General features: G+C 40.2%; 1 protein-coding gene across 2 annotated transcripts in view; it reads left to right on the top strand.

The window, feature by feature from the left end:
• Nucleotides 1-290: 290 nt before the first annotated feature.
• GRB2 (growth factor receptor bound protein 2) overlaps nucleotides 291-22934 on the top strand; it is a 36961-nt gene continuing 14317 nt past the window's right edge. Inside the window, exons 1-2 of one of the 2 annotated variants that reach the window (XM_085239937.1) lie at nucleotides 291-432; nucleotides 4251-4492. In XM_085239937.1, coding sequence (XP_085096063.1) covers nucleotides 4415-4492 — 78 coding nt within the window. In that variant the 5' untranslated portion in view covers nucleotides 291-432; nucleotides 4251-4414. Of the gene's footprint in view, nucleotides 433-514; nucleotides 687-4250; nucleotides 4493-22934 lie in introns of those variants that run through there. The other variant, XM_085239938.1, reaches the window with a different exon arrangement.

Genomic DNA, 22934 nt, shown 5'->3' with positions numbered 1-22934 from the left:
AGTGGTTTCACGTGGGAATCCCCGCAGCCATGGTTTCCTCCTTTTCACGGGGGTAATAAATGCAACGAGTGCCGCTCGTTTCCCTGAGGACGGCTCGATGCCTCGGCCCACGAAGCCGCGCCCACGCGGCTCTCCTCACGGAGGCCGGTCCCGGCAACCGTCGGTGTGAGCTGCGCATGCGCGAGGGCCCCTGCCTGTCCTCCACGAGGGAAGTGGGCGCGCAGGCGCCGTATCCGCAGCGGGCGGAGCAGCGAGCGGCTGACAGGGCCGCTCTCGCGAGAGTTGCTGAGGGGACGGCGGCGGCTGCGGCGGAGCAGGCGGAGGGGGAGCCGCGGGACGGGGTTGGAGCTTGGGCGGCAACCGAGGCGGCGCTGGAGGGGCGAGCAGGCGACGAGAAGCCTCGGGCGGGGCGGCGGCCCCCAGCGCTACGTGGTGAGTCCGGGGGGGAGGGGTGTGGCGGGCCGGCGCCGCGCCGCCGATCCCCCCCGTCCTCAACCCCCTCTGGTGAGCGGAAGGCTTCTCCAGCCCAGGCCCGGCTTCCCGGGTCGCTGAGAGGACGCCGAGCACTGGCGAAGGGCGGCCCTTTCTATCGTGGCCTGCGCTCCACGGGGGCTCCGCCTCTCCTCTCCGTGCTCCGCGGTGCCGCGGCTGCGGGCCCGAGTCCGAGAGGCGGTGCGTGCTTCTAGGTGAGGCTCTGGCTGGCTGGGCGGCCTGGGCCGGGAGGGGTGGAACCAGATCCTGTGCTGTCTGCCGGCAGGAGTTCGGTTAGGTGCTGCCCCGTCCATCCCTGGAGGTGTTCAAGGCCAGATTGGATGGTGCCCTGGTCAGCCTAGTCTAGTATGAAATGGGGAGGTTGGTGGCCCTGCATGTGGCAGGAGGGTTGGAGATTCATGATCCTTGATGTCCCTTCCAACCCTGTCCATTCTGTGATTCTGCTTGGGTCCACAGCTGGCCTGAGAGTTGGGTCTGGGGGTGCGTTTGTGGGGTGCGTGCATGGGGGGATGGCTCTTGGGATATGTTTTAAGCGTTCCACAAAAGGGTTCTGTAGTTTTAGGTCCTTTCCAAAGGTTAAAAGGTTGTGACTATCCCGTAGGCAGGTTAGCATCAATACTTTCTTTTCTTCTAAACCTTTTGGGTCAAGCTTTAAATGTGAGTTTCTAAGATAGCGGCTTTTCCCTTAGCTTTTTCTTTCTCTTCTGAACTTCCTGCTTTGAGATTCAGGGTTGGTTTTTGTGCAGTAGGGCTTAACTTGGCAGTATAGTTTCAAATAACCTATAGAGGACATGGATACAGCCTTACTAACTCACAGAATCTGTCCTCAAATAGAGTTCTCTTTTATGACATAAGAGAAAGTTTTATGAAATATACTTAATAACTGGGAGAATAATTTGTAGATCAAATACAGCATTTAGGGAAGTTTGTTGTAGATCAAATACAGCATTTAGGGAAGTTTGTTCCTTGTTCTAAAAGCTATTAAATGTTTTCTGTCAAGAGATGAAATTTGAAGGATTGTTAATCTTCAAATGCAATGTTGTTTGTAATCTGTTTTTGCACAAGTGTTGTACATCAAGAATTAATGCCCAAAATGGTCATTCAATTGTTATAATCTCTCATGATTGAGTCATGTAGCGTCTAAAGTATTTCATAATACTAGAGAAGCTTATAGTATTTGAACTTTCTTTATATAGTCTAAACTAAGAAAGTGAGAATAAATTTCTGCTAAGCTAATTTTATTATTTTTTTTTACTCAATGAAGTGATTTGATCTGATAAATATCTGTGCTTTTTACTGTAGCATAGTTTTGTAATTGATATCAGGACTTGTCCTCTGACAATACATACTTAAGGAAGGTGAAATGTATTAAGCTTCGAGGTATTGAGTGCTGAGTGAATATCATTTATTATCTTGCGTGTTCTGGCTTGTATATGTTGGTAACTTCTGTTTTACCTGGTTAGTTTGTTTTGTTATGTTGTGTTACTTTGAAATCTTCTTTCTATTCTTTTGTTTAGAGCTGACACTTAACATCTCTGCATGTCTTCCAGATGATGTATCCACGTGTTTTTCTTTCCAGTACCCTCAGTAATGTTTTGTCCTTTAACAGTTGATGAGGCTTAGACTCTGATTCTTTGCAAAATCTTCTACTGAATCCGTTTTCTTCCTTCCCTCACTTTATCTGTTTTATACTGTTGTACTCCTCTCCATATCAGACTCCAGAAGAATAGTAAAATGAGAAAAATTAAAAGCTCTTACCTGTTATTAAAAGAAAAAAAAGAGCTATTTGTAGGAGCAGTGTAATAAGCCTAACTTACCTACATGTTTTTTGAAATATCACTTAAAAAAATCATAAGAATTGTTTCCTGTTGGCTGTAATGATGAGGTTTCTATTTATAATTACTTGTATTCCTTCCTGATCTGCAGCACTGTATTGCAAATAAAAGTTTGCTGTTAGCTGCATCTGCAGCCTTTTCTTCCTCTTCCCCTTTTTTTTTTTTTTTTTTTTTTTTTTTTAAGAGCAGAACTCAGTAAGGCAAGAGGTGGAGAACAGTGATATTCTGAGAAATCTTAGATGATCTTATTAGAGCAGCAGCTGTTAACTCTTGTAATGTGTATTCACTGTTTTCATGTTTTGGCTGTGCTTACATTCTTACCCGTCTTACCCTAGTTAAGTTTATGGAGCTAAGGTTCAGTAGTGTGCAGTTTGTCTTTGGTTTCACAGCAGTCTGCCAAGAGTGAATGCCTACAGCTGTGCTTCCAGTGGGCAGAGACCTAGCACAAGACACTTCCACAGTAAGCTTACTTTTTTCCCCTTGTGCAGTGGATTTCTTGTAACAGTTAATAATAGTTAAAAGATCCTAAGCTTGGATCCTGTACATTTATTTCTGGTAATTCCAATAGCACAGACAAACTGTTCAGTTGTGATATTCATGGCTGTTGCCAGTAAAACTAACAGAGCTGTCGTTTTGCTAGCAGTATGCAGGAGTACAAAAGAAAGCCCCAAACTCTGTGAATGTGGAGAGTTTAATGAGATGTTGTTTGTTTGTTTTATTAAGTATTTCTTTAGATACCTTTTCATTCTGCCAGTTTACTGCAGTAGAGATCATAGTTCTATTTTTTTTGTCTCAAGCTTTGTCACTCCTTATGGATGTGGAGCTGAAGATTTGGCAAGCATGTTATCTGCTTCGCTGCATTCACATAAGGCAGATTTCTTTTTTCCCCAGAGGAGTTATAATGCTGCCTTTCTGTGTAGCACTGCTCTTTCTGGATCGTGACAACAAAAAACTGAACTAGCAGGTGTGTGGGTGAACTGATGTTTGCAAGATCTTTTCTGTTTTGGAGAGTCATTGACAAGCATCAGCTCTCTGCTGATTCTGCAAAGGATTATTCGTGATGGCTGTTAATTCACTACCTTCCTTCTTTCGGATCTGTAACCTTCTCTGCTATCAAATGAAGCTAGGCTTAGATGAAATCCTAACCAAGATCGGGGTTTGTGTTCAGGTCCTTTAAGGAGTTTCAGGGTGTCTGTATATAATGCCGAATTCGGTGTTATCTCTTCTTTGGTGCCATAAGAGATGCTGGACTCAGCGCTGCTTTCATGTGCTCCTTTTGGAGATGTTTGTTATTGTTTGATGTATTTGGCTGCTCAAGACAGTAGAGCTTCAGAAAGGTTGCTTTTGTGTTAAACTGGGCCTAAACTGTTGTTTATATATATTATTTTGTGTCATTTGATAGACGTTCCTATTAAGTGCTCTTGCAGAGTATTATGTAAGAAAATAGGACTTCTAAGATGAGTATTCTGTACAAGTGCAGAATTATTCTTTGGCTTGTCTAATGCTATTTAAATCGATCTAAACTGTGTGAATGGAAGAAAATACAACTGTAAGTACGGTGTAAGCTGCGTCTCGAGCACGAGTCTTCCGTTCGGGGATCGGCGTGCGCTGCCCTCGGCGGTTCCTCCCGCCCATGGAGCTGCGCCTCGCCGCTTGGGACCGGACGGTGCCTCGGCTCCTCGCAGGCCGCCGCAGCCCCGGGCCGCCGGCTCGTCTTGGTGCCGCCCCCGGCCGCCGGCTGCGGGGCCCCATTGGCCGCCGGCCGTGTCGCTCGGGGGAGCCGGGCCTGGGCGAGCACGGGCGGGAGGAAGCGGCGGCCGCGCCGCGCCGGGTGGAGGGAGCGGCTCTGGGCGCGGCCCCGGCCATCGATCCGGGCCACTTCCCCTCATGGCACGGCTCTTCCTCCACCTCTTTCTCCTCTAGGGCGGATCGTCCCCTGGCCTCCCCTGTATGTGAGAGACGGGGCCGGCGCCTCGAGCGGAGCCGGACCGTGGGAGGGTTGAGCCGGGAGCCGCCGCGGGTGGAAAGGAGGCTGCGGGGAGTGCTTCCTTCCTACTGCCCGCACTGCCTGGTGCGGCAGCCCCAGCATGGAAGCCATCGCCAAATACGACTTCAAAGCTACAGCAGACGACGAGCTGAGCTTCAAACGGGGGGATATACTTAAGGTAAGTGGAGGGTAAGGGATTGGGGATTCCCGTTTTTTGCCCTCCCCTCTCTGACTTCTGTCTGGTCAGTCACTTCCTGTCCATTGGACCTGGCTTTTGCTGGGAACTCAGTGGAGGATTAATAGGGTACCCTAGGATTTCCTCAAGCCCAGGCTGGCCAGAGCAGATGCTGTTTCCTTTCTGTGTTAATCATGTCCCAAAGTCTTTCCTCCTCTCTTCTCAAACTGTGGAATATTTGAAAACTTAGTCTGCAAATAAGCAGAAGAATACAGTACAGTGTACTCTGTGCTGAATTTCCTTCCACAATAGATTGCCCTTTAAAGTTATCAAGATCAGTGTGGTGGTCCTTTCCTTTGCCTACTGCCAAAGATTCTGGTGTCAAGAACAGTGATTAGGTTTTTTTCTTAGTAGATAATATTTTAGCATTAGGCTGTCAAATGTTGGTGCTGAATTTTGTCTTCTGGCCTGATGAATGTGAATGAATGGCTTTATGTTTAATGAATCTGTGCAGATGTAAGTGTATGTTTGAATGCATTAGAGGAATTTTGATCTATAGTTCTTTCAATATATCAAAAGCTTTTTAAAACCCCTCTTTAAAGAACTTTGATAAATAAAGGAATTTCTAAAACTTTATTTAAAATAACACGCAGAACAAGCCCAAAAATTCAGTTGTGGGGAGAGTAAAATGTAAATCTGTAGTGATTTAGCTTCAGTGAAGCATAGTTCTAAGCTTGATTATTTCCAACTAGTAAGAGCTTTTTTTGCGTCATGTAATTGAGTTTTATTCAGAGTTAGTATTACACCATGATTGTATAAGATGGGCATTTTTTTCCAAGCGTGATACATTTACTACAGAAGTATGTTAAGATGTGATTTCTAAAATGCTTTGAGTAGAAATTGCCTTGAGTAGTGCCAATTTTGCAGATGCAGGGCTGTGACTGTGCACGTTGACAAATAACTCCTGCAGGCCTCAGTGGGATTACTTATCTGCTTAACATTTTTACCAGGGAAGGGCTTGATTTAGTACTACTTTAAGATAAGTTGGAAAAAAGTTCTCTACTTGTAAACTTACACGGTTGGCATTTCAGTAATATGGCTTTGTTAGAAATGCAGTACTATTGCATGGCTGCAAAAATGCATCCTGCCTTGAAACTGTACTTTCGAAATAGTTGTATCTGCTATGTCTTTCACATCCCTGGCCCATAATGGGCCTAAAATCACCTGTTAGACCTGTGTACCTCAATTCTCATATTTGTGTAATTACCATAATATTTCCTTTTGTTGTTTTGAAATGTTCAGAACTGTCATAACACTAGATTTCTTCTGTGATAACTTTGTTTATTTTCTGTTTTCAGTCACTGCTAACTGCCCTCAGCTTTTGTGGTGTATTTGAAGAAGAGAATAGTTGAAGTTAACTTGTAGAAAATGCTGAATGGAAAGGAAAACAAATATAAGAATCAGTTGTATTTGCCTTTCACTTTGTAGAAATTAATTTTCGTCAGGCGTACCAGATCTGTTTCTTTAGTATTACACTTGTGATTGAAAAGTCTCAGAGTATCCCATTCATGTGTGTCATGTAATCCATTTTATTTATCAAGTCAATTCTGCTGCCCTTGAATGAGTGAATTGGAAAGAGACATAAACTTGTAGCACGTTGAATACTGCTATGCACTTCAGTCATGAGACAGATTTTGCTGACACGTGTGTATCTTCACACACCTAGGCTTCTCCAAATCTAGCTATTACCTAGCTTTACTAATCTTGATACAGCTTTGGAAGGCATAGTAAATCTGATGGCATATATAATGATGGCAGGAAATTGTTTTGTAGAGAAATGTTATGCCTTAACCACACTAAGGAAGGAACACAATCTGTAACCCTTTATTTCCCACTCCTTAAAAGTTCATGTTTCTCTATTTGCATAGAGAAGGCAAAGGTGCACCCAGTCTGACTTCATGTGATTTCAGCAGATAACTTGGCTATGATGTCATGGTGCCACTATTGCTGAACACCAATGTATTCCAGGCTTGATTGAATAGCATTTGAACTGTGGTTGTTAGTAATCTTGTGGCAGAATTCCAAAAGTGAGTGAAGATAGTTGACCTTTGACTTGCAGTTGTAAAACAGCTGAGTGAAGAGGAAAAGTGATTGGCCTTTTCTTTTGTGGGCAGTATGTCATAAAAGCTGCTTCTATGGTTTTTGCATCCCTTGCAGTACACTGGATCCTCATACTGGTTTAGTGATTCTGTAGCAGAGCACGGTGTTGCCATTCAGGAGGTAAAAACTGGCAGCTTTCTTCAAGCTGCTTTAATGTTCTAAATGCTACTTGCCTTGCCTTTGCCAGAGGAAAGAAAGGTTGCTGTTTCCTTCTGTGTCCTCTGATTACAGTACAGTGCTGCAGTTCTCAAGTTCACCATTCTTTTCATGAACTAGTGGCTGCTTCATAAAACTTGGTGCCTGGCATCCTATCAAGTGTGTGAAGATAGCCTGTGTCATTATTAACAGCAACAGAAGTTTGAAGAATTCCTACTTGAAATTTTGATTACTGTTTTTCACTATGAGTAGTTAACAGTTGTCATGATGCTTTTTCAGTCTTTTCCCTGTTCACTTGCTGTATTCATTGAGACTTGGTAACTTCAGTTTCTATCTATATTTGTTATTCAAGCTCTGAGTACCCAAAACCTTATGTATTTCTAGCAACTTCTGGTTTTGTTGGCCTTTGTGCTAACTGGAAAGTATCCAGACCTGAAGTGTGCTGATGTTTGCTGGTGGTTTGGCAGGAGTAAAGCGGGAAGAATAGAAAAATTGTAAGACACAACCAGCCAAGATCTCTTTTTCTCTATTCTTTCTATATCCAGTCTGAAGTATAGTTTAATATGAAGCTACTCTGCTAACTATTTCTGAAATGGTAGTATGAAATAACTAACCATACTAATGAATATCTTGAATGTTAGAATTGTTTAAAACAAAATAAAATAGGCCACTGCTGTTTCCTCTTTTTCCTTCTTCTTTCCCAGAGCTGGGGCATAGCTGGTAAGTGATCTTCTGAAGAAGCAAATTAGTTCCTGTTTTCAGTGGTTGTCAGCATAATTCAAGAGTACTTGCTGATTATTTTTGAATAAAATTATTTGGATGGCATTTTAACAGAAGAGCCTTTTATCTTTAATTTTGAGGTTTTCACTTTTGTATGACACACAAACCAGCTTTCCTGGTTCCCTGGAATTCTGATTTTGATCACTTGACAGCACCATTCAGCAAAACCAGGGTTTCTTTTCCTACCCTAAATCTACACTTGACAGTTACCTCAAGGTTCTGTTCATGTGACTGTTTAACGGTTGACTTATTTTAACTCTTGCGTGCTGTGTGCTACCTGAAGCCTTTTGGCCTACAAGTGTTTTACTTTGTTTATGAAGTAGTTAAGTGTTAGTTCCCTAACAACACTTAAAATCTCATGCTGAGCAAAAAGGAAGTGGTGTATTGTAAAATTCATCTTGTTCTTCCAGTTTAAATTAATTCACCAAACTATTAAAGGCAACATTAGCATGTTTTCACAATTGCTGAGATTGAACTCTTATATTATTTTAAGGTTATTATACTGATGCTGTCAGTTTTCCATATTTGCTGGCTGCCTCTGAATGAAAATTTTTGCTAAACGGTTAGTGATTTTATTTATATATGCTGGAAGCTTTGGAAAATCAAAGGTAGTTATGGGATCGTAACAATAAACTCCTTTGGGAGGGGAGGGAAAAAAAAAAAAGCAACATATTTGAGGCCCTGTACGTAAAGGGTAGCAGCAGAGTATTTGTCATCATGTGGACTGATCATGAGAATTAATTTTGCTTGAGTTTTTCCTGTGTGTGCATTGCTTCATGTTTCTTCTGGTCTGTGGTGCTGAATTGCAGGTTTGACAGCAGAATAGAGATAAAGCATTAGCAGAACTGAGGGCAGGCGTTGCAGCCATCTGCACAAAGGATTGCGGACTTTGGATGAATTCTTAGCCTGTGCTTATTTCTGTCTATCAAGGGTATGATGCCTTGGTGTTCAAGCTAGCTCCTATGAAGGTGATGATTAACAAGATGTGTGGCAAAGGATATTCCCCTTCTCCCCACCTGTCCCTGCTCCCCTCATTCAGTACTGGTGGGGAAGGCGCTAACTAAAGAGGTGAAGGTGAGACTTCTGAATTTGATGTTTAGGTACAAAAGAGAGTAAAGATCTCTATTCTTCTTCTGAACACTAACATTTATGAACTAGGAGTTGAACTTGTGTTTAATAATCCGTTTTACCAGAGCACTGGTGAAAAGTGGCACTTGTTTTCAGTGCTTTATTTCTTCCTGCCTTCATTTAACAATTTGTTAGGAAAGCTGCCATCAGTCCGTGCCATTTCCAGTTTTCTCTTAAAAATTCAAAATGCAGATGAGTAGTGAGTTGTATGTGTTCTGCATTTCTACACAGATCAGCAAACTGATACTGCAGTACTTTGATGCACAGGATCTTATCTGCAGCTTTGTCCTGCAGCAGTTCTCGCTCTTTCATTTCCTTTGCTGGCTCTGCAGTGGCAATTAACTAACATTCTCTTCCAAGCTGGGCTAGCGTCACTGACCAGAATATAGACAAGGAAATAAAAATGTGTTTTACATACTTCAGGTTTTTGGAGAAAAGAAAGACAGGAAGATACTTCCTGTGGCTTTTCTCATTACCTACAGCATAGGGAATACTATATAAAGTTATTCCTTTCAAATATACATATCCTTTTAGATAAACATCACTGCCAGTCTCCATCTGTCACGCCTCAAGCTGCATTCTGTTGGTCAGGATCTAGGCTCATTTTCTGCTGAATATGTAAATGCTGATCATGAGTGATATATGCAAAATTCAGAATCATCTTGTGGCACCTCACAAGGGTAGGTGTTCAAGTGGAGCAGAAAAATGGCTATGAAGCAGCCTGTATGTGTTGGAGCCTGAGCTTTTCTCATGTATTATATGCCTGATTGGTGCCACCATCTGACAACTTGAGTGAGAATTGCTTTAACAAACTTTAAAATGTGTTTTTCATGGTGGCTGGTGCTGAGCACATAGGATTGTACAGCTAAGCTCTAATAATACAAGAAATGAACTGACAGTCTCCAAAACTGTTCATGATAATCATTTTTAGGGTGTTTACTATATTCCTAAAATGCAGATGCTACTCTGCAGTACTTCCTGATTAGTTACTAGATGAATATGAAATTTGCATTTTAAATTGACTTCATAATTTTCCTAAGCTTGTTTCTATCTTTGTGCTAAAATAGTGTTTTTCTTTAGATATTAAATAAAAGCTTGTTTTAAAAGTATCTTGGAGAGCCAAAGAGGCTTTCTTTTCCCCCCCTTGAGAAACAATTGCTTATTTGTATTTCTGTACCTGATCTTGAATCTTTTTGTTTCCAATTGTTTGTGTTTATGAAAGCAGAAAGGCAAGTCCTGTTATTGAAGATGCATCAGAACAGTTGTCCTCCCATTCCATAGGGGCAGGTGAGGATAGTGATTGGAATTAAGTAAAAGATAGGACAAATATTTCTGTCTAGAAAGTAGATTTTCTTTCAATTCACTAAGCTGTAGTTACATAACTACTCTAAAACGTCTTATTTAAATACTTTGTCTCTGGAATTTATACTTTCTGCATTGAGCCAACCTACTTCTTGCTCTAACTTGTATTAAAACTCTGTGGGTTTACACGTGGAAAAATAAAATGGTGCTGTATTTATGCAAAACTGCTTCCCTTGGGAGGAAAGGGGGAATTCTTCATGAGTTATGTATGAGCCAGCAGGTTCCGCTAAGCATTGCAGCCCTGCTAGTGCAGAAGACTTGTGGTCTAAGCAGTCAGCCCTCTAGTTTGTGAGAAATTGGCACCAGATTAAAAAAAAAAAGTAAACCTTGCTGATCTTGAATAAATTTTTCCATTGTAAACCCTTGTATGCAGTCAACTGGAGCATTATTCGCTTCTGTTATCTTCAGTTATTTCAGTGTAACTATGAAACCGTTTTTTACTATTTGGTCTGGTTCTCAGTTTCTGCTGTTAATAATAAATTATAGTCTGTTTGCAAAGCTGTGCCTTAGATTTCACGTTAAAGTGACTATTTCAGCATAGTAGGGAGGATTTTAAGCTGTAGAAGTGTGCACCTTCCTCTAGTTCTTGAAGATCTGCCAGTTTGTCTTGAGGGTTTTTTCTGAACACTTGTGTAGTTCTGGAACTTGTATTCTGATCTTTAATACTACTTGAGGGTGTAACTAATGAGGGAAACTTTCAAGTAAATTGCATTTAAAAAAAAAAAAGGGGGGGGTGGCTGAAAGTTTGACCTGCAGTTGCAGGGGAAGGGAAAAAACGAATGCAAGGAGCAAAAATGTTTTCAAGACAAATATACTGAACACTTTAAAAAGATTTAAAATATTTTTCCTGACCCTGCCATGAAACTGTACTTCAAGCTTGGCAGATGAGTATCAGCTTGACAAACATACCTTACTGAGACAGTATCAGGAAAACCTGTTGTGTATATCTTTCACAGATAAATTTCATGTATTTTGTGGTTATTTGGTGCCTTGCATGTCTTCCAAGAATTGTTTGCTGAAGATGTATTTGTCCCTGAGAGGAATAAACTGTAGGCTGTAATAGTGTTGAGGCTCTCTTCTGACCTCAGGAATGGAGGAAGCAGAAGGTACTTGTTTTCTCCTTGCCTTCATTTCTGTCCTCTTCTTTAAAACCTGGTTTTTCAAAAGCTAATCTATGAGTTTTGACAACTTACACCCAAGTACTTTAACTCTCTTCCAGCATCAGGCTGTTGTGACGCTGTCTTACTCTTCAGCAGCGAATGATGCATTCCTTGGATTCTTCCTGAAAACTGCCTTTAAGATTAGGAATGTAACTTGGTCTCTGACAGGATTGACGGATGAAGGCTGTTGTGACTTACCTATGAATATCCAGATTGAAACCAGCAACTCTCTTCACAGGCCGCAGAAAGATCCAACTGAGATAACCCAATTGATAACAGCTGTCTCAGCTATCCTACCTTCTGTACCTTCCTTTACAGCCTGTTGTATTTGTAAACACTGCAAGCTATTTCCCACAGTCCGTTTAGTAAGGATGAAAAAGAAGAACTTGCATACAAAGAGGCTTCTGATGTTTCAATAAACTTCTTTGAGTTTTCTTTTCTTTGACAACCTGTGTTTAATTCCACCTGTCTCCTATCTGGATTACAAACGTGTGTAATAGTGCTATAAGACTAGATAGACTATTAATGATACTTGCATTGTGAGTAATAAGTCTCTTGTAAAGCTTGTTTGTTTAGAAGAGAGATTATTTTTGACTTTGCAAAAAGATGGAGGGATTAAATATACAGCAGTAAGTTGATAAAACAGATAATGTACAGTATGGTCAACTACAGAAATCTACCCGTGGGAGACGGAAGCAAATTGCAGATCAGCTTTCTGCAAAAGTGTGCACAACACAAGGATGTAGTTCTAGATCCTTCAGGGCTCTTTGAAGTCCTCACAAAGCAAAAACATTCACACTAATTTTTAAAGTTTGCTTTTTGCTGGATGTAGCTGTTTTTTTTAGGACCGGAGTGAAAATGAGAAGTCTGGCCATACCTAATGTTGCAAAACTGCATTTTTCTCTTGGTCCCAGTCTCCAGAACTCCTTATTTAATAAAGGCAGCCAAGAGAGTTGGGAGTGCTGAAAGAAAAGATAGGCCATCATCTGAAATGGTGGTGCCTTTATGCCTTAACACAGAATGAGAAACTTTTCAGGCAGGAGCGTGCTTGGATTTAGCAAGTTTTTTCAGTTTCAGCATGGGCAGATTTAAGCTGACTTATATGATCTTCATGTCATGTTGCCAGCTACCAACACTAGTTGGCTTTCTCCTGTTTGTTGCCACAGATGGTATGAAATTTATTATACTTTTATAGGTTTTCTCCCATGGAAGTAAATTCTGGCTTTCCATTTTGGACACTGACTGTTTTCTCTTTCAATCCCATCCTAAGCCACTGAGGAATTTTCTTACATTGTTTGTTGATGAGGGCCTTTGTGGAGATGAGTAGCAGAAAACTTGAGATTCTTTATTTGAATGAAACAACCTCTGCAAAACCTAGAAAAGCTGGAGTCTTCTCAGGGCTTGTGCCTTGCAACTGTTCTAGTTCATCTCAATTAGTGGTTCATTTGTCTTCTGCGTGGAACTGTGTTTTCTGTCTTGCCAGTGATTAAATGGGAGGTCTGAGGAGAAGACTGCCTTTTGCTTTTATAGCTTTGCCAGGAAAGCCCAGTTTCCAAACAGCTGCTTGAAGATCAACTTAACTGGGTAGCTGTATGGCCGGGAAGGTTTTATGACTACATAACAACAATATTGTTGCAAACCATCAGGGACCAATTGATGTCTGTCGTGGTGCAAGATACAGATGTATTTAATATCGTTAGAGAAGATTTGATGCTGGTTTTTGTATATGTCAGCAAGACAGATTTCATATATTGGAGTCCTGGGAAGCCTTTATTTGTGTGAAAGTGTCAACGCGGTGAATTCAGGGAACTGGAAGATTTTGAAGGTATCCACATTAATGAATAGTTTAAACATCTGTTTTGTTATGTAGGAATGACCGACTCCTGTTCAGGGCCCTGTAGGGGAGTTTCTCGTGGTAAAGGCATTGATCTGATCAGGATCTCCCAGTAGGAGGGAATTCTAGGGACATAGCTTTTACTGAGAAACATAATGGAGATATTGTGCTACTATAACGTACTTGGGAGCTTAAAATTAGCCTGTGGTCAAATAATATACCCTAGGGTGTCAGTGACTTGCATTATGATATTCCAAGTTATTGCAACAGAGCCATAATGAGTTCTGTTCTTGTTTTTAATTTGTTCTTGACCTGGAACTGTTCTACTAATTAGAGTCTCTAATTAGGAGATGGTTTTACTTATCTCTGATCTTTTCCAAGAGGAACTTGGTGCCTCAGCTGTCTTAGGATTCTGGAGTAAGGTGATTACTACTTTTGGTATGCACCATGATTAGCATTAGTATCTGCATTATTCAAGGACAGTCTTTGATTTTATTTTTTTACTCATAGCCCAGGAAAGTAGCAGTAGACTTCTCTTGTAGAGCTCTGTATGTTTAGTAGTATGATATTTTTAAAGGTGGAAGGGGTAGAAGGCATGTGCCAGAACTTCCAGTTCTATTTTCTCTGCTCCTGTGATATTACAGTTCATACTGCTTTTTAAACTAAAAAAAAGTTCCTATATTAGTACACTGTTTTTACTTCTTAATCCTGAGTGATGTTGGACAAGTGTTTTTCCCAAGCTGTGTGGCAGTGAGATCCAGTGACTACTGTGGGGTCAGTCTTTTAAGAAATACAGAGGTTTTTTTACATTTAAATGTTTAATTTGCCTTGTATGGAGCAAATCATGCATTCATTAATGCTATTTTATTAACCTTGAACTGGAAGAGGAACTTAATAACATAAGGAGGAATTTTTGAAAGTGTCACTTCAACATGCTATTGTGCTGTTTTTTCTTTTTATGCCCCTTCCCTGGTGCATAATTCAGAACATTGCTTTCAGTAGCCACGCAGAGCTGTGGTATTGGCCCTTTCCTAAGGCAGACGCCAGGTCAAACTTGTTTTAGAGGTCTTTGGCCTTGCACTTCTCTAGATTAAGTCAGAGTAGAAACACTGTGTTGATGCTGAAATGAGCATGTATTGTGTACCATTAAACAACTCTCTGGCTTGGGTGTAATTCTTACTGCTTAGCTGGTCAAGCTTCTTCCTTGAGCAGAGGAGCTTCTGGTGTTTCTGCATTTTGCCATTCATAAGGGCTTCTGACACTTGGTATTATCTTCATTGTGGGGGTAGATGTAGGCCAGTCACAATAATGATTCTTGCTTTAGGGGAGCAATCCATACCATGTATTATTATTTCCTTGTTAATGGTCCGGGCATCCCTCTTTCCAACTCTTCGTCATTAAGTATCGGTTCTTTTTTCAGTGTAGTGAGGAATGCATATTTTTACAGGCTTTGAAGTAGGATGTAGTTTTTCTTTTTTTGAAAGGCTGAACTTTCCAGTTGTGCCAGAAGTAATTGAGCTGCTTATGTTCAACTTGAGTTCATTGTAATTCTGAATTTTGTTATTCCAACTCTGTGAGTATAGAATTGGGGATGTTTCATTCAGTTGTGCAATTGGTTTTCCAGAAATCGAATTGTAATCCAGTGATAAGTTTGGAGAAGAAAAAAAACAAATTAGTCTTGGAGTAAATCAACACCTTTAGCCACAATGTAGGCTAAATCTAGATGTAACTGAAAGATTTCTGAGATATAATAGAAATTCCAGTCTGAAAGCAATCATACATCGCATCATAAAATTTATTGTAAATTAAAGATCAACATGAGATGTTGGTACACCCAACTTAGTCTCTATTTTTATAGAATGTTATGCATTTACCCTAGAGAGGTTTATATATGTGAAGGACATGAATCAATGTGAAAGTCCTGAAGAAGCTTTGTGCTGAAAAGGATAGTGGATTTGGCATCTTTATGAAAGCTGAGGTTGATTGTGATCAGTTTATTGTGCATCCTCAATCATTTTATTAGAAAAACTTACTGTGTTGAGAAAACTGATGCACAACTTGTATGCCTCATGATCCAGTAGCTAAGAAAACCTGGAAGTGAACGGCTTATATCTCAAACGAGTTCGTTCAGGCACTCTGTAGATTTACAGAAGCAACTGAGCGTAACCAGTTGGAACTGTTTGTTATTGGCTTCCAAAATTAGTATAAACACTTCTGAAAACAACTTAAGGTGTAGAATTGTGATCAAATTTATTTTCGCAAAAGTTTAGTTGCAAAATCAACGAATTCCAGTTTTTTTTGGTGAAACATCTTTGCTTTGTTGACTGTTTTTTAAAAGTTATTGGTTCCCTCCATGTTCAGGAGTTTGAATTTAGAGTGTACCTAGTGGTTTTGGATAGTGAGTTTTTTAGTGCATGTCATTTGAAATTGTTATCTTGTTACCCTAGGAAAATCTGATAAGGTGGAAATAACCAAAGCTGAATGAAAACTCTTTGGTCTATCAGAACAATCTTAGGTGGTTGAAGTGGCTTGGAAGTGTCAGTGACAAGGGGCTGTTTGAGCTGGCCTTAAACTTCAGATTCATAGTGCTATGCCATAGTGCGTAAAGCAGACCAGAAACAGAGGAGAGCTGTGACTTCATTGGAAGATAGGTGCTCAGTATACATTTCTTGGCTTTTAAAAGCAGCCCTCTAAAAATACTTCTCCATTACTGGTGTATTTATTCTCCTCTTTTGCTCCTCCATTCAGTGTTGTGTGCAGGTGTCAGTATCACTGACGCTTATATAATGTTGTACAATAAAACTACACCTCGTTTCTCCTCATTTGATAGTTTTATGAGGTTGGATATGCTCTGTGAAATGTTTCAAGTGAGTATAATGCTCTAGAGCTGTTTCAAGTGAGTATAATGCTCTAGAGCTGTTTCAAGTGAGTATAATGCTCTAGAGCTGATGTAAGCTCCCTTCATCTTGCTTAGTTTGATATGTTGTGCTTTTTGGTGCATTGTTATGCTTTTGTGAAGGTTTGCAAGATCTGTGTGCTTACATTATGCAAATATGACAGGAATGAGTCAGATGATATTCAGTGCTGTGCTCTGAAACTGTTTGCAAATGTCTTCCTCTGGCATGTGCGTGTCCCCTTAAAGAGGAAGTCTGAGCAGCTTTGCAGGGACTGGATAACAGGAAAAGTTCTCTTACATGTTGTGACTCTGGAGATCAGCCAGACCAAGTACCTGTGCATTTCCTCTCCAGCTAGAGATGTTGCTAAACATAACTCAGTAAAATCAGATTCTGCTATAAAAATCAAAGATCTGCTAGATGAAAGTTGTCACTCTGCAGCTGATAGATCTCTTTTCTGATGGATATAATTGTGGCTTCTTATTGGTAAATTAGTTATCTTCTAGGTGCCCCAAATATGTTTTTTATACGTTGGAAAACTGAGTTCTTATGTCCTGCTAAGCCAAAATATAACCGTATGCACTGAAATTGTCTTGATAGGGAGAGCTGTAGCCTTCATTAATTTATTTTCTTTGTTTTTTCAGTCAATGTTAATCTATAATTGAATTTATAGTCAATATCTGAAGGTGTCTCATCTTAAGCAAGGGTTGTTTATAACTGTGGTTGGATTAAGATTCTGATAGAAAGCAAAAAAAAGCCAGCCCTGCCGGAAGGCTGTAATTCTCTATTAACAGCCATACTGACCTTTTTATGTCTGCAAGGTTGTCTGAGCAGCCTGGTGGAACTGATGTGAGTTGGGTCTCTCGAGTCGGGGAACATCCCCAAATGGAAGGGGCTTTTAAGTGACTTTTTCAGATCATCTTATCTTCCCCACAAAGCAGTGTTTAACTTAACATATAAAATGCACAGATGAGAGGTTGAGGCAGCAAGTCATGCAAAAGTGCAGGTGGAGTTTGGGTAATAGAAGGAGCTTTGCGTGAATACCAAGTTATTAATTGTGGTTGTATTTGTTTTATAGAATTGCGAGGGCTGCAGGAGTTTGAACAGGCTTCTTGTGGTCTGAGTTGAGGAATACTGTAAAATTATTTGGTAAAAGCAGATACATGCAAAATACTTATGTCTTATGGGAGTTATGAGAGTAATCAGTCTAAACTGGAAGATGAACCTGCTTGGTAAGAGATGGAATCTTGTGGTGCTTTTTTAGTTTTTCACAGGAGCTTTTATAGCTTACCCTTCTGCTCAATTTCACATCAAACCTCAAAGGTGTTACGTGGCAGGCTTTGATTTAGAGAGCCTAGGGCTTTTGCTGATCTACACAGTAGAGCTCTCTTTTCCTAGGAGGAAAGTTGGTACCTGCTAGCTGCTTGAAAAGAGTTTTCCCATCTTTCTCATAACCACCAGTCTGAATGTAATTCCTTGGGTGATTTCTTTCTTGCTTTTCCTTAAATGTTGTTTAATTTCAAGGCATATTCCTGACCCAGGATAGAGCTAAAGTATTACACACTTAGCCCACACAGGTTTCCCTATTGCCAATTCTTGGCCATGTTCCAGAGGTAGCTGGATAGTGGCTGCTATAACTCAGCTTTTTGTACGTTTGAGGCTATTTCGTGCTTCCCTGTGTGTGTTCATATCCTAAAAAGAGAAGAGTTGAGGCATCACTGCATGCTGGATCTATTAATACATTTAAATTACATTTATTAATTAATAAATCGTATTTATTAATACATTAAAATCATCCCTTCCCTGTAACTGCTTTGTCCAACTACTTGCAGATGCAAATCGTTACCCTAACAGTGTTTATCCGCCTTACAATATAAATCAGTAAGCAGTCTCTTGTCATGTGCAGTCTTGGAATCCTTGATTTAAAATTACTTTGACTTTTTTATATTACGTAGTGTGGATTTGGAGGTGCTTGTTTCTGCCTTCCAGTATGCTGTGTTAAAGTTGTTAAATAGGTACAAATCTTGCAAAATATTGACTTATGCTGTGGTGAACCTTGAAAAGTTGCCTATTCTAGGAAATTGGCCTCCTGCTATCTGATTTCACGCTTTTTCCATCTGTCTCATTGTGAAGAGATTAGGGTTGATCTGAGCTATTTGTGTGAGGCAGCTTATGGTGATCTTATTATTCTGATCTCATTGTGTTTGGTCTCTAGATTTGAGGTCCTGATTTTAACCCTTCGACAGTTGCAGAAAATTTAGTGAAAAGGTAGTTGAGATTAAATACATCATCCCAAAATCAAGTTCTCAAAGATTTTGGGTTTTTTGTCTGTACAGAGTAGCTAAAATGATGAATAAACAAACTCTTAAGTTTATAAAGGATGAAATTCTACCTGTATATAACAAATAAGTATCTCCTCATCTCATTTCAGTTATACAAAAATTAATGCTGGAAGGTGTGTAGTCATATACTTTAAATGAAGGAGAGACTACTGAATGGGAGCATAGCATTCCCTGGCTTTTCAGTATATACAGCTCATTTTTTTCCTATCATTACTGGAGGGTCAGCCTTGATTTTTGAATCGTTGACCTTCTACTCCTTGATAAAAGGTCTCTTCTGCACTGGGATAATACATTTTGCTGAGAACACTAGTGCAGATATTTTCAGGTAGACTGAAAATTAGGAAGACTACAAAAGGTCTGTCTGAAACTTGTGAAGGAAGCTTTCCTACGCAGCTTCAGACACCAGTTATGGAATACATGTTACTGCTTCTTCAGGCCTGGAAACAAAAGGGAAGCAAAATAAGTGAGCTAAAATAGGTGTTTTATCCACTCTGCTAAGCTTGAAGGGATAGCTAGAAACAACCTCTTTTCAGAGGGCCTGGAATTTATAGCATTCATGTTAGCAGCAGATTCAAGAATAGCAACCAGGAGACCTTAGTCTGACCACTACATAAAACCGGTTTTCTCAAAATTGTAGTTTTATTTAGATGCTTAAGGCAAGGTATATTCTGTTCTTTATGTACAAATGGCCTTATGTGCATTTGGGTTATTTGGAGAGTGTGGATTTTGAACTTGTGCAACATAGCAGGATCTTACTCAGAATTCAGGTCAGTTTTCTTCACTAAAAAGAGTGGAGGATGACGAGAGCTCTCTAGGCCTCAGAACATTGCCTGTTCTTCACTGTGTGCTTCACTGGTGATTCCTCTTGCTGCTAAAGCTGAATCTAGCAGTGCAAATCTGTTTACTTTTTAAACAAAACTCAATAAGAAAGAACACTCGTTTGCAAGCAAATGACCATCCCCACTATACCTGAGTAAGCTAATCCATATGACACAAAAGAGAACTGACAAAATACTGTGATCTTCAATGCCTCCAAATTAAAAGTGCATTAAAATGGGATGTGTTATCTTCTGTTTCACTAATAACATCCTGAGCACTACAGCTAGTTATAAAAGACTGCTGGTCCTAGTCTTTTGTTGCTGTAAACTACTGCTAGGGAAAAACAACACTGCCCTTCTTTTTAAGAATTTGTTCTTGTGAATCCTGTAGGATTCTGCTCTATGCATGCACAAGCCAAGCTGTGGAGCTTAGGCTGTGGTAATGACCTTTCTTTATTTGTGCATTCTATTTTTATTAAGTTCTGAAATGGGACTGCTTTCACTGCAGTGTCCAAATGTTGACAGTTAAGCAATAATTCTTAGGTGATCCACTTTGTAAGAGATAGCATTCAGTTAAGCACCATAAAAGTTACTGAACACAATGTGAATCTCATGTCTGAGAGCCCATGCTTTCACTGAGACATCTGGGGGTCTCCTGGCTAACTGAAGCCCAATTAAATTGCTAGCTGTATAAAAGAAGTTTTACATCTTTCAACCTTCCTCCTGAAAATACACAATTTTGTGATATTTGTAGCTTAACCTTTATACAGGTGGCAGTAGTGAGAGAGACTAATGCGAGGGGAGAACTCGGTGATCAGCCTTTGCAAAGAGTGTAGGCAGAGTTGGTGAATTTGTAGTTTTTTATATATATATATAAAACGCATCTGTTCCCATGGAAATGGAGAAGTGGCATCACAGAAGAGCCGTACGACGAGGTGATTGTGAAGTTTTTTATATATATATATATATATATATATATAATGCTACCAGAAATTTTCTATGCTGAAGGAGGCATCGTTGAAGGTAACTGTGGCGAAGCTCCCTGGGCATTGCAGACTTTTTCTGGGACCTTCATCAGGTATTTTGGAAGCCACCTCAGTATACCTTAAAATACTGTTTTTTCTTTGTTTACCATGCCATGTAATCCTAAAAGGTTGGGCTGTTGAGAAAAAGAATTGCTGTCTAGGTTGTCCTAAGGAATCTTCACAACTGGTGGAAGGATGGAAGGATTCTGCCAGAAGGGTAGTAGTAGTGTAAGACTTGTAAGGCCTGAGAGGCAGGGTAGGTTTGTCTGTGCTGACTTCTGTCCTTGTAGCTAAACCTGTTTGTGCCTCAGCTAACTTAAGTGCCTCAGGTATTCTTGTGCACAAAAAATCAAGATGGTTTTGAAGTGAAAGCTCAAATGCAAATTTCTAGCGATGTTCCTGTCTTTGGATTTTGCTTTGTTACAATATACTTTTCTCTGTACTGTACTTGCCAGCCAGTATTACTCAATTGCTTTGACCACTGTACTTGTGTATCTCTATCTGGTCTTTTGCATGGTGAAATTAAATTTTTGGAATTTGAATTTTATACTCTTTTTGTGTCTTTAAAAAGATAAAGGTAGGAGAAATGTTCCTGTAGTGATGACAAGGGAATTTGAGTGAAGGTGAGAATAAAAACCTATATCCACAAACAAATGATTCCATTATATTGCGATCTACACACCTGATTTAGTTATTGTATGATAACACTTGATAGCTAACTGCTGTTTAAAAATGTCTGGTAACACTTGTTCTGGGTATTAAGTATTTTCACAGCTGGTTCTACCTGCCAGAGAGCAAGTGTTCAGCTTCTAAAGCGGTCATGTCAAAGGGTGGTGCTTCAGATTTTAATCTGAAAAATGTAGATATTCTCATTATGAGATTATGATAAAACTTATGTAAGGAGAAGCCTTGAGTATTTTAGTAGCTAACAGTGTTGTATGATAGCAGCTGTAGTTGCTTTCTGTTTCAGTTTTAGCACAAGATTCCTCAAACCTCACGGTTCAAGGGAAAGGGATGGGAGTTCAGCCAAAAGGCAGAGCTCTTCCTGAACAGGTTTCTTGGATTTTGTTGCCCCAAAACCCAAGCATTCTGGTGAATTTGGCTAACTTTGCAAGCCTGTAAATACGTCTGAGGGCTTATGTTTAGTTTCATGTTTGCAAATGGGAGTCAGCCCAAGAGCTGAGAATGACAGGTCTGCTTGTTGTGTTCTGATTTAGAATGTGTGTTCCTGAAGATTGCTTGGCTTTGAGAGTGTCAAGGCTAGTGTGCAATGGTTCATCAAGATGAAAAAGCTATGCACAGAAATATTTGCTGAGTATGGGATCAAAAAAAGCTGCGAGTTCTTTGTGTGAGCAATTTTGACTGAAGCTTCACAATCACCTCGTCGTACGGCTCTTCTGTGGTGCCACTTCTCCATTTCCATGGGAACAGACGCGTTCTTGTCGATAAGAGTTCTGTTATCAAACTAGGAAATTGGCAGGCAGCAGTTGAACCGCTGTTACTGTAAAACAGGGCTGAGTACAGACTGAGGACATCACATGGCAGTACGTGTTCAAATGTAATGGGTAAAAATATCCTTCCTCCTTCCTCTTCTTTGGCGCAGAGGGAAAGGAAGAGTCACTGCTACAGGCTTGACTGGATCTACAGCAGGCATAGGAACTGGCTGCAGGGATCTGCTTTATGTTTTGGCTTCACGAAGGGCATCAATTTGTAGCAGTTAATAAATAAAAATAGGAGTTTGTGCCTTTTTGGGTTCATTTTTACAGGCTGTGAAGGTTATCTTGATTTGGAGTAATCTTTGCTTAATTTTGTTGCTTAATTTATCTGCATTCAGTTGTATGTGGGGGAATTCTTGAAGCAAAACTCAGTGATATATACAGTGCTTAATCTACATTTTACAGCTTTGGGAAATCTAGAAAAATCTTATGATAGTTGAAGGATATTTTTCTTAGAGGTGTAGATCTGGTTTTTAACTATCCAAATAAGAAATTGCAATCCTGATAATTATCTGGAAATGTGGAAGCCAGCTGATGTTTTGGAACAGATGACCTGACTGGATGCTTAAAATATTTTGCAACAAAGTGGCTTAATTACTTAAGATCTGTTCTGTCATTTCCGTGGGCTTAAGAATAAAAGAAAAATGAGAGCAGTTTTAGATGCACACATCTAGGCTGGATGCCCCTGTGCAAAGATTTATGTGCTCTTGTCTTAATACTTAGTTGCATTTCCGTAGCGGGTGGTAGTGGTGCAACTCTGGAAGCTGAAATTTTGACTCTTTTGTAGCTGTCATAGCAATAGTAAAAACTTGGTAGCAGTCATCACAATTTCTGCCTTCTGACTGCGCGGTTGTCACGACTTTAAGGTACTGCAGTGCGAGTTGCTTCTGCTCAACTTAGTGTTGGGAGCAGTTCAAGGGATGCTTATTTTTAAATGCTGTCAGAGCAAATGATTTTTGTAGATACGTGTTCTTGAGGTGACTTCTCTAAGAGAGGCTTTAGAGCTTTTTAAAAAGATAGTAAGTTCTGTATGGCTAAAATCACTAAGGAATGGACAGCCAGTTATGAAGATATGTCAGTCTTAAGCGAAGCAGCAAGAAGTCCTTGCAGCAAAGCAAGCTACTGTGGAGGGGAGCTGTAGAGAGTTTGTCACCATAGTGAAAGCCTCCTGAAAAGGTGGTGTGGGGATATGTGTAGGCAGTTTGTCTTACTGTGCCTTTCATCCTGCTGTTTTTTTGTTTTTGTTACAAAACATGTAACATGCCAGTGAGGGAGGGAGCACTGCAGAGG

The sequence above is a fragment of the Meleagris gallopavo genome, chromosome 20, assembly GCF_905368555.1.
Source record: "Meleagris gallopavo chromosome 20, MGAL_WU_HG_1.1, whole genome shotgun sequence".
NCBI lineage: Eukaryota > Metazoa > Chordata > Aves > Galliformes > Phasianidae > Meleagris > Meleagris gallopavo.
Note: the sequence above shows the minus strand (reverse complement) of the source record. Positions and strands in the feature narration are given on the sequence as shown.